Raw genomic sequence first — 12,552 nt, forward strand, 5'->3', positions numbered from 1 at the left:
CTCTACTTGGCTCCATTAGATTTTTTCATTCATTGTAAATAAAGTCAAATATAGACACTTGTGTGGGGAAATATGGCCTTTTAGATGCTTACTGGAGGTTTAGAAAAAATTTAGTTATCATCTTTTACTTTAAGTATAACTTTGCCCTTCACATATATAACATCATAATTTTCAAGAGGACATTTCCCTTCCTCGCTAGGATATTATCAGGTATTTTATTGAGTCATCTTTTCCTCGGGTTTTTTCTTTCCCCACCTTCGAAAATTGGCCTGTCTAAATGCTTATATTGCTTGTCTATATAGCAGCATCAATTTATAGCCTCAGATTACACCAAGAGGGAATGTATTCAGGCTCTTTATTTAATTTTTGAGACCTCATTTTATCTGATGTACTTGAACTATATTGAGAGTGGCTTCTGATTGAATCTCCCCATCCTTCATCCTAAGTGGGATCTCTTTCGTGCATTGGTTAACATAATCAAGACAAGTCATTGCCCGCTAGTTTTGCACTATACGGTCTGTAGGTTTCATGCCGCTCCTTCCACTCAGCGTTTTCCAACCGGGATCTGCTGATCTGCCATAGGCCAAGGGCAGACAGCAGCCTTCGTCCTCAGAATCACCTGTCGTCTCCCGAGCTGAATGGCCACACACAGTGGCTCCCTTTACTTTCCTGCGGCTAACTGTCTTCCTGTTCATGATGGTACTCCTACAAGACAGATGTTTGTGAGAAATACTTTATAAAGAACACAGGAATGTTTCCAACAAGCATGTCATGACAACAACCTGCTTTGTGGTTCATATAAACTCGAAAAATGAGATACTGTCACAGCAACAACACACACAATGGCAATAGCAGGTTAACACCTATCTAGCGGTTACTTGATAAGCGTTATGTGTGGTGGTTTATTTGGGTCACATGATGTGAGCTGGGGCACAGAGGTCTTCCTTCCAGGCAGGTTCAGGATGAGATACTAGGCCTTCCATGGCTTTGCCAGCACTATATCCTGACCTGGGTCCTTAAGTCATTTCTTCCCTGTGACCCACAGGATAGAGAATGTTCCTGTGCACGACATGTTTGTACATGGTGCTTTTCTTTCTGCACTGGCTATCATTCTTAATCCTTTCCTCTTCCTTAAGAACTCCTGTCGTAATCCAATTAACGTCAATTAACTATATACAAAATTATAATATTTGTATTAACTTTCAGTTAGCTATACTAGATCCAGAAAATAAATAGTTTTAAATGTTTATAATTATTATTATTTTTTAAGGTTATATATCTTGAGAGAGAGTGAGCATGAGTGGGGGATGGTCAGAGAGAGGGAGAGAGAGAGAATCCGATGCAGGCTCTGAGCACTGTCAGTGTGGAGCCAGATGTGGGGCTAGATCTCATGAACTGTGAGATCATGACCTGAGCTGAAATCAAGAGTCCACCCCTTAACCGACTGAGCCACTCAGATGCCCCTTGTTTTTTTTTTTGTTTTTGTTTTTTTTTTTTTTAACCTAATAACTTATTTGGGATGAGCTTTCCCACTGCTTTCAGACACTGGTTTATGTATAATGTAACATCCTGGTGCAGTATCACAACCCCCAAATTATTTTGGGGGTGCCTGGGTGGCTCAGTCTGTAAAGCATCCAACTCTTGATTGTAGCTCAGGTCATGATCTCACAGTTTGTGAGTTCAGGCCCCACATCGGGCTGTGCGCTGACAGCCTGTAGCCTGCTTGGGATTCTCTCTCTCTCTCTCTCTCTCTCTCTCTCTCTCTCTCTCTGTCTCTCTCTCAGCCCTTCCCCATTTGCACTCTCTCTCTCTCAAAATAAATAAATAAAATAGACATGTAAGTTATTTTGTTAATTCTTGGCAGTGCAGATTTTTCCAGTAGTTTGTTAGACCTTGAAAGCCCTGTCTTTGTCTTGCAGGATGCAGGCTGGCTGGTGGGAGTGAAGGAATCAGACTGGCTTCAATATAGAGACCTCGCCACCTACAAAGGCCTCTTTCCAGAGAACTTCACCCGGCGCCTGGATTAGGGCCAAAAATATTGTAGAAAGAGCCTATCGGGTTTTTAAACCCGCGGGGAAAACCCAAACCGTTCACTTTTGCTATTACACTCTTAATGATTTACAGGCTGGTGCCAGACAAAGCTTGGAAAGATATATCAATGGAGCATGTGTGCAAGAAAAAAAAAAAGATAAAAGAAAAAAAAAAACAAAAAAAAAAACCCACAAAAAATGTGAGAGAAAAAAGTAAATTACAGATAAGGTCCTCACTGGTTCCCACGTTATCGATTAACAGGTTTATTTGTGCTTTGTCCAAGCTGTGGAGACTCTTGTACTTGATCCCCTCCCACCAGTGCTGCAGTAGCTTTCTCCAGACCAGAACCTTAATTTCTCTGCGCAAAGTGTATGGTATTGAGCGGCTGTCCTGCAGAAGACGTGATGAGTTATCCTGTAGTTCAAGATTATTATCTTGTTCCCTTGCACAGGTGTGAGCACGTGCTCGCTCTCTCCCAAGTTTACCGTGTTTAAACTGTTGGCACACGTTTTCAGTGTTCTTTCCCACCACCTCTCTCTCTGTATATGTATAAGGACACACAGGTACACACGCTAGTTCCCATCTCTCCCCGATCTATGTGTATGCCCAGCGCCACGCTACATATACATAGTTGCCTTTTGCTTTCCTTCGTTCCATCTGAGCTCTTTGCCTCTCGAGTGTCATTGATACATGCATTGCCCTGGCTCTGTCTGGCATTTACAGTTGCAGTTTTGCCTCCGGGCAAAACCCGCCATCCCATTGCCAAAACAGTCGACAGTATCTGTGTTTTGTAATGTGCATTTTTTCAGGATGCCATGACAAATAGCATGTCAGAGCTGCTGTCCCTTTGGAGAAAGCCGAGCCTCATTGTCTAGGTGTCCGGCTGCGGTGGCTGGAGGTAAGCTAGCTGGGATGAGCAGCTATGTAGTGTTAACTTCTGCCTTTCTAAGATTGGCTGCCTGATGGGACATAAAAGTCCACCCCCAAAGAACACTATATATATATTAAAAAAAAAAAAAAAAGCTCCTATATATTTCCAACTCTTTATATTTATGCGACTCATCTTCCCAGATTGTCCCGAAATAAGATAGGTGATGTATGCTGTATCCACAAATCATGTGTAACGACTATGTTTTCAGTGCTGTGTCATTCCAAATAAACCATTGGTAATCTCCAGCAATTACCCTACTTCCTCCGCAGAGTCCTTTGTTTGGGGAAGCTTGTTTCAGTCGGATGCACTGCTTGAAATAGTGTATTGTTGGAGTTGTTATTTGTGCGGAAATACGCTTGTTCCTCCGGGTTGTGCTCCATAGCCCGCCTCCCTTCCCCAGAGCCCTCCCTCCCAGTCATTGCTGGTCATTCGGTGTCCCTGCTGCCCAGCAATCACTACAGCACAAATAACAGCTTTGTGGACAGAGGCCCCTCGGAGGCGCCGGCTGTGACCGTCTGTGTGTCACCGAAAATCTGACGACCTTCATCATCAGCAGTTTCCTTTCACGCCAGCCTCATCCTTCGGTCACCTTTCTTTCTGACATGTTCATGTTCATAGGGACGTACAAAGAGATCACGCGGAATAGAAAAGTCATTTCACTGGGCCATTGTTTATAGAAGAGAGTTTCAAACAAAAATCCTTCATTTGATTCACTCTTTTCTGCTGGCGTAATCCTGTATGCAATGTTGGCTGGTCTGGAATAGGCATCATCAGACTTCCGAATCTGGTGTTTCTGATGTGTGGTTTCAGTTCTCCTAGCGCATTCCCTTCACGTTTCTTACTAGGGAAATCGCTGTTACGGAGCCAGGATTTTCCCAGCGGCTGATTTGCAGGGAGGTTGGTTCATCACGAGTGCTACATTAGTGCAAGAAAATAACAGTCCGTGCCCGGTGGCATAGCTGATAACTCACATAAATGGCAATGACTTAAGATGAATCCTAGAGAGCCACTCCTGACACTGGAGTACGCAGGACCCGGAACTTTAAGCGGAGACTGGAACTTTAGTTCTTATAATAAAACACACCTAGTGGTCTTGAAACATAATTGCTGCCTCTTCGGGCGCAGTTCCTCTGAGACCCCCCTTGGGCTCGCCACCCCCACTCTTAGTGGCTCTGCAGGTGCACAGCCTGGGGGGGGGGGGACACAGCTTCTCAGACACACACCTGTGTTTCTTCCCACACCTGTAACATTCCTAGATGCATTTAACAAGTCCTTCCAAAATGACAGGTGCTTAATGAGTCCTTTCATCCTGGTTTAGAGCCTTTGAAGAAAATACCAACAGCAAATACAAGTGATCGGATTGTTCCAGAAATCTTCAAGGTCCTCCATTTTCCAAAGCACTGAAAAGTGAACAGGATGGGGGGGGTGGGGGCGGGCGGGTGGTGAAACAGGGGAAAGTGGTCTTCTCCAGAAACGCTTACAGATAGGGAGTGAATTTTCTTTTCCACTGAATGGATTTTCTATGGGACATGTGGTTCCTAGCATGGAGGTTCTTCCCACCTCTGTCAGTCTGACTGCGGTTCTGAGACCACCAAAGCACCCTCAGAACACCCCCTGGCCCTATGTTGGTGAATTTGCAGCAGTGTTTTACTCCAAATGGCCTTGACCCAGCAAGCCCTACCCACTGTTTGTGCCCACTGTTTGTGTTTTCACATTTCTCTTTCAAACCCGGTGGCACCTGGACCTTTGAATAGTTCCAGAGCCTTTCAGAGAATCACATAGAGCAAGCCTGTGGTCTTTATTAAACAGACACCGAACTGGCATTCCCACCAGTACCTCAAACAGACGCTCATTTAAACCTGAGTGATGTTTCTAATTGCCAAGCGAGCCCTCTCCCGATTTGAATTTTTAATAGTGTATCAGCGTAGCTGGGCCCTGGGACAGGGACAGCTCTGTGCGCCATGCTGTCACATTGCCTCTGCCGTGGCCTGCCACTCCTGCCACGGCTGGGACAGCTTCTGAGGGACCCCGAACACCACCAGTAGCTCGGTCATGGCCTGGGCCGCTGGGAAAGCATGTGCTGGCCCCGAATGCCGAGCCGTCTCTCATCACATGCCAAAGCCTATGATCAGGCTGTTGGAAAACTCCTAGCAAGACCCCACGGTCCATGGTAATGGCCCAGCAAAGAGTCTCTGGGAGACTGCAAAGCTTGTGGGAGATCAGGGAGTATAAAGAGAACTGAAACTCCGAGCTTGAGGCCACACGAGACACGTGGCTGAACACCTCAAAGCCTTACCCACAGGCTGCTCTGCCTTGCTGGGACCCCACCGCTCCTTCCAGAAGAGCCCAAGCTGCCTTCTGGTGTTTACCTGGAACCCGACTGACTGTCTTAACCAACACTACGTGCCAGACCTTGGACATGAGCATCATGCATTCATTCCCCTGCACAGTGGCACAGCCATGGTCTTCCTAGGACTCAGAGAAATGCAATTGGACATGGGGTGGCTGTGTAGAGAAGACGGTGACCGATACTCTCGCAGCAGACCTAGAGAACGAACAGCCACGGGGTTCTATTCATCCTTGACCCGGGCCTCAGTCAGACCTGCTTTCTCATTATCCTGCACGTGGAGCCACCTGGGAGGAGCCCTGGCTGCTGGAGGGCAGCACTGCCCAGGGCACACAGCAAGGGTGGATACATTGCTCACAGAAACCGAAAGAAGTGTGCTGGAGTAAGCCTAATAGTCTGGCCACGAAGTTTGCAACTCCTTGGTTATCCTCTTTTAAGATTGCTTACGGGAGCCTCGGCTGACTTGTTCAGCTTGAATGCTAACTGAGACACCACCCTTAAATCTGTGCACATTGAGAGGAAGGCCAGGTACCCTGAGGCTCTTTCAAAGGATATCTAAACCTTCTCTTAGTTTCCTAGAATCCAGCAGATTCCCTGTCCCCTGGGAGCTCAAGTCCAACACTCAGGGGGTCTCATGCTTGTAGGCCCGGTCAGAGTTGTGTGTTTACCTGGCCCAACACCCACTGGGTGGGGCTACTCTTAGCTCTGGGGAACACATGTTGATAACACTGGAAAGCCCTGGGAAGCCGGTGCAGGGCCGGAGCTCCTTGTCTGTAAGACATTGCCACCTGGCGGATGCCCCTCTACCCTCCCGCCCCCTGGATAAATACCATTAAACTGTGTCCTGTGCTCTGCTCTGCAGAAACCTGCCAGGGACCACCCAGCAATTTCTGTAGCTTTTGATGATGCCACCATGCCTCTCTAAACTCTAAGCCCAAGAAAGGAATTTTCTTGTTTTCTTGCCTGATTGTTCCTTTGTCACCTTCACTAATTTTTCTTCCTGCTGCAGTGGGTGCTGGAGAGGGGTGTCGGGCGGGGTACATTATCCTCGATGGGTGGGTGTGTGTCCCAGCTGTCCAGACAGTGTTTGCTTTGGAGCGTCTTATTGCTGCCAAGTCCGCATGTGCGTTCGTTCATTAAACATTTGTCAAGCTCTTGCCAGGTGTTGGTTACTGCACACGGGGAACCACATTACTGAGACTTTGCATCAGTGAACTTCTTTCAAAATTCCCCCTTATCGCAGCCCTGAGAGTTCCCCCTTTCTTCGGAACCGCCCCCTCCTGGGCTTCATGTTCCAGGTGACAAACCCCTGAGTCCCGAGCTTGTACCATCATCCCTGCTACCCGGTGTAGGAGTGGTCCCCATCCCTGCCAAGGAAGACCTTGATCCTTGTTGCCCCCCTCACCTCCCTGCTTCCCCTCTTCCCAGTCTGAAGGCAGGCCCTGGACTAGCTTCCATACCCTGATGTCAGATGTGCCGCTCGCTCTCCTCCTCCTCCACACACACACACACACACACACACACACACACACACACATGCATGTGCTAATGATGAATATCTGCGTTTCACATCTAATCCCCAGGTCTCTGCTTGGCTGTCAGTATCCTCCACATCTTCACCAATACTTGTCTTCTGCTCCCTCAGGGGAGGCTCAGCACTGAGCCACGTTGCCCTCCGCTGCACCTCTACACTGCTCACCCTGGTGCAACACCCCTTCCCTCTTGTCCCGCCTCCTCCACTAGTTCCTCTTCTGCCCTAAGCCCCACAGTTACCCTTCCTTCTCTCCACAAACTGAGCCACTCTCTACCGACCTCCTCTGCATTCTGAGTCTGCAGGATGGATGTTGTGTACAGGTGCACTGAGCGAATAAACGAGAGACTGAGAGGTCCATGAGTTCAGGGAAGTGCAGAAAAGCTAATCCAGAGCATGGAGTTAAAAATCTGAAGCTGAAGATCACAAGAAATGATGGAATTCTTTTGTGATACTGGAGAGGGGAAAGCTTTCGTACACAAAACTCCAAAGTACACAAAGTATGTGGCTGAAAGGAAGTTTGAGCACATTATAGAGAAATTTTATGTAATGAAAAGTACTTTAGATAAAGTTTAGACCCATGATAGAGTAGCTGAGGATATTTATATGAACCAAAACTCACAAAGGAGAAATATCCAGAAGACATACATTCATTCAAGTCAACAAGTGATTAATAACATTAGTTACTACGATCTTAAGTAATTTTAATAATTTATCATTTTCTTTATTTGTATTTGTAGTATTAATAAATTACTGTTAATAGGAAGTATGATAATAACTAACGATCTTGATTTGCCAGACACTCACCTAAGTGTTCCACGTGTATTAAATTATTTAATCCTCACCAACCTGTGAGGTGTGGGCTGATTTCCCTTTTCGCAGACGAGGAAGCTGAGGTTCAGCGCAATGAGAACCGGGTCCGGTCACACGGCCAGGAAAAGTGGGCCCGGCCGTGGGCAGCCTGGCTCCTCTGGGTGCTGTAGCCTCTGCCACCGGCCTCCTTTCTGCTGCACCCAAAGGGCACGGACGGCCAAGTGTCCGAGGGACAGACTCAGTGGGTGCCAGGTATAAACAGAGACCCTCAGCTTCCTCATCAGCGGCCCAGGGCAATAACCTGCTGAAACAATGTGATCCTGTTTGGTGGCCATCAGGTTGGTAAAAATCTCGGTGTCGGATAACATAGCATTGGGTATTTATTGAGAATGTGTATGTGTGATTCCTGGAACCATTGTCCCCAGGATGATGTTCCCAGGGAAGCGTGACTCCCAGCACGCAGAGACCCTAAGGTGCTGGTGCCAGCCTTGCTGGTGACAGCCAGTATGTGCAGCAGTGCCTGTCGCTGGCGGTGGATGAATCAACGCAGTGGCTGGGAGCAGAGAGGAGCAGTGAGCTAGGTGTACATACAGATGGGCAGACATGCATTCACAGAATGGTATGCCATTTATAGAGTGGTGAACATGCATTATTCACAAGCAATTTTCTGTAGTTTTCACAGGTACATAAGACACCAAACATATAACAATTCTGCCTTGGGACGCCTGGACAGCTCAGTCGATTAGGCGTCTGATTCTTGATTTCATCTCAGGTCACAATCTCATGGTTCCCGAGATCGGGCCCCGCGACAGGGTCTGTGCTGACAGCACAGAATGTGCTTGGTTTCTCTCTCTGTCTTTCAAAATTAATGAATAAACGTTAAGGTAAATCCTCTCATTTGAGGCTGGAGAAAAGGGGAACCTCCAAAAAGAAGACACCTAAAATCACCAAGCACACTGAGTATACAACTGGTAACAGGTTTCCTGCTGCTGTATTTCCGGGCTCTTTTACTCACTATGCTGTCTTTGCTGTTAACACACTTCCCTTACCTGAGGAACAATACAGAGGACTATAACGTATGACATACCTGAAATGGCCAGCAGGGGGTGCTAGAAGTCAGTGTAAGTAACTGAATGCACTCAAAATAGTGTATTTTTTAAGCAGGAAGTGCAAAACAGAAAACAAATGGGAAGTATAACAAGATCACATTTTTGCATCGAAAGACAGATCATTGAGGACAGAATTTAATCCCTTAATCACAAAAAGACGAGCAGGTTACTGAAGGCACAGGCTTCGAGAGCCTGGTAGACTAGAAGTTCTTGCTGTGCTCTTTCTTAGCTAGGCAATCTCAAGTAAGTTACTTACCCTCCCTAAGTCTCTGTCTCATCTGCAGACTGGGATAAATAACACCTACTTTATGCAGGGAAGGAATCAACATGTACATTGACGTCCAATAAAGCTTATGTGATATTACTTAATGGATCAATGATGACTGTTATGACCTTTAAAAAATTAATCTCTCACAAAAGGCAATAAACTATTAATTCACAAGTGCTGGAAAACTCTCTACACATTCTGAGGTCCAGCACAATTTCCTGAAAGACTGCTCTTCAACAATAGCTTGTGCTCTATGCGTATGTGAGAGATATTCTTGAGTTCTGCAGTCTCTCTGAAATTTTCTTTGTGGCCCCTACTCTGTAGAGCTTAAAATAAATTATATATACATCCATATATATATATATATATATATATATATATATATATGGAATGGATGGTGTGACGGGCTTTGTACTTTCTTAGATGTGGGTTTGAATCAAGGCTTTATTACTTACTTACATGACTCTGAGCAGGTGAACAGAACAAGATGTTATAACTACCTTGACATGTTATTTGAGGAATAGATTGTCATAAAAATTACACTGTACTTAAGACTGATTGCATTTATTTACAAAGCAACCACCTTGGCCCAATCCCCGGCCCTTGGTGGATGATGTCTCCAGAGTAAGCATTACTATCCCCATTCACAGTGACTTTCCCAAGGACACACATCCTCCAAGTGGCAGGGCTTGGACTGGAGCTGTCATTCTGTCCTTGTCAATGTAATAAATCTTCACAGACTCAGGAGCTGTCATTCAGAGCTTTCAAATGTCCCTGTTGGGCAGCTCCATGCTGAGAAGGACCTCTCCCCTCAGCCACCATGTGTCAGATTACAGCATCGGTTGCTCAGAGAGTGGGGGGGGGGGGCCCTGGCTGGGCCCCACGACTGGACCACTCACCAGACAAGTGGGTCTGGAAGGCTGGCCACATGTGGAGGTGTCTGAATGGGCAGGTCCCTACAGGCCGCGTGCACCTGGCAGCCACGGAGCCCGTGGGAAAGGCAGGCAGGATGTGGAGCTTTGGCTGAGGTTTCCGGGCTGCCCTCAACTCTTCTGGAAAGTGCCCTGGCCCAGCCCCGCCCTGGCACCAGCAGGGGATGGGGCTGCTTTCTGGGAAGCTGCGGGAGGCCCCAGCAGCACCGGGCCCGGAAGAGTGAACTGGGCCCTAGTGAGACTTCCTCTCTCCCCCACTGTCAGCCCCTGTTTTAGTCCAGTGTGTTCAGTAGTGATTTGCATAAAGTCACGTTCCCATCCATGTCCCAGCCCAGACTGCGTGAGAATTCTGTTCATGACAGTTTCTTCTAATCTTCTATGCAAGGAACACAGTATGTAATTCAGTGTTATTGACACCCTGATAATAATATTCTAAAACATATGGTATCTCATACACGTATATTAAATGTATAGCATCTTCTAAGCCTTTTTCCAAGTACTCTCCATATAGAGGCATGTGGTCATTATGAACACTACTGATCTGTGTCACTGTGGTCACAAAACAGCACAGAGAGACCCATTTCAAGGTCATGATATCGTAGGACATTCTAATAATTCATGATAGACTATTTCTCACACTGTCACTAGGTAACACCTCACAACCAGCTGATAGAAATATAAGGTGTGCATGCGATGACCTTGTCCCCCAGGGCCGCAATGTTGGGGACAGTTCTATCACTGCCATCATCGTTCTGATCACTTGATATGTGGCAGGTGCGATCATCAGGAGACACCCAAGGAGTAAACGTACATTTGTGAGCTTGGGCCCATCCTTCCCCCTTAGCACAGACCACAGGCCTGCATCCCATAGGCCCCAGGGGACAGAAAAGAGAAGCAGAGAGAAGAAGGGACGATGGACAGAAGAGGCTCCTATGAAAAGGGCGCTGAGAGGACAGGAAGTGGTCATCAGAAGACAAGGAAATACACAGATGCCAGAATAACAAAGAATTTCAAGTAGCTACTGTGACCATTGAAGGAGAGGTAGAGAGAGAGAGTGGAAAGTCAATAAGAGAGAGAGAGAAATAGAAATAGAAACTGGGTGTTAGAGATGGCCAAACAGATGTAGGGAGGCAGATACGCAGACACAATAAGAGACATGTAGAGAGAAACAGAGAGGGAGAGAGATCAGGAGGAGACAGAGGAGAGATAGAGAGAAATAAAGAAGGAGGAGAGCCGGCTGGAAAGGGAGACGTGGAGAGAAAGATGCAGAGGGACGGACGGCAACAGGAAATGAGAAAGGCGAAGAGCTAGACACAGGGAGACAGAGGGATGTCAGGAGGGGACAGGGACACAGAAGGGCAGCGGGAGCAGTGCCAGTGCAGGTGACGGAGTTGTGACCCCCTTCCCCCGGGTGACACGTGTCTGAATCTAGTGTCTCATGAGGGGCTGCAGGAGGGCGATTCCCTCCTTCTCCAGTTCTCTCTAATTTCTCCCGCACATACTGGTCCTGAGCCCATGAAGTGAAGCTGTCGTTCATCAACTCTTTGCTGTCCTGAAACATAGTTTGTATGGAGACGGGTGCGTACGTGGTGACTCTGTACTATTGTGTCATTTCTGGTTTCAGTCATTTCTCACCTGAGCCCTGGTGCTCGTGGTAAGAAATGGTGTTTGATCCCACAGCATAGATGCCAGGAGTGCTCAGAGTTCTAGGTTATTATGGCTTTCACTTTTCTCAGTGGATATGTACAAAGGGAGTAATTTTTAGAGACGAGGATTCAACTATAGATCACAGTTTTGCTAATCCTTAAAAATTGTATATTTGCATTTTCCCCTTATACTGACATCTTGCTAAGTAACGCTCTCAACATGAATTTAAAAATATGAATATAAACAAATTGTAATCACCACTAACAACACTAAGCCCACAGGATGCAATTTAAGATTTTTTCATTCTCTCTCCCCCCGTCGCCCTCCTCTAGGGCACCTTGTGCTCATGAATAAACTTTGGGGCCAATACTGCCCTCTTTTCTGTGCTGTAGCTTATAGCTTCTTTAACATTCTGGTGGAGGAGATTTCTCACTACTTTTCTTGTTTTAAGGATTCTCTTTCTGCTCTAGGTGATGGTAGTTTTATACTTTCTTAATTTTGAAAGCATGCCCCATCTGGCCCAGCAGGGATTTTCCCGGACCGCAGACACTCACGCTTGCCTGGGACAGTCGGCTTTTGGAGCTGTTCCTGCAACAGCCTCGTGTCCCCTGCACGTGGTCCCTGGGCAGAGGATGGTCAGCCAGAGTCCCTGCCCTTCCTCCCTTCCCAGCTTCTGCGATGACACGTGTTATTGTACTCTTTTTGATTACAGCCATCTATCAGGTGTGAGGTGCTAGCTCAATGTGGATTTGATTTACATTTCCCTGAATTCCAGGTAAACAACAAAATCATTGTAGTTTATGTCCAAATATCGCATTGCATTTTGCAATTTCCTGTAAATCTGACAACCTTTGTGAGGCTGCCTTTTTACTTGAGGAGGAAATTCTCTATCAAGTTAATTTGTTATGAGTGCACACATACACACACACACACACACACACAT

General features: G+C 46.6%; 1 protein-coding gene across 2 annotated transcripts in view; it reads left to right on the forward strand.

Moving 5' to 3' along the window:
- AMPH (amphiphysin) overlaps positions 1–3,215 on the forward strand; it is a 247,746-nt gene extending 244,531 nt beyond the window's left edge. For both annotated transcript variants that reach the window (XM_042914690.1, XM_042914700.1), the window contains one exon: positions 1,920–3,215. In XM_042914690.1, the coding sequence (XP_042770624.1) occupies positions 1,920–2,027 (108 nt within the window). In that variant the 3' untranslated portion in view covers positions 2,028–3,215. The remainder of the gene's footprint in view (positions 1–1,919) is intronic.
- Positions 3,216–12,552: the final 9,337 nt, after the last annotated feature.

This window comes from Panthera leo, chromosome A2 (assembly GCF_018350215.1).
Source record: "Panthera leo isolate Ple1 chromosome A2, P.leo_Ple1_pat1.1, whole genome shotgun sequence".
NCBI lineage: Eukaryota > Metazoa > Chordata > Mammalia > Carnivora > Felidae > Panthera > Panthera leo.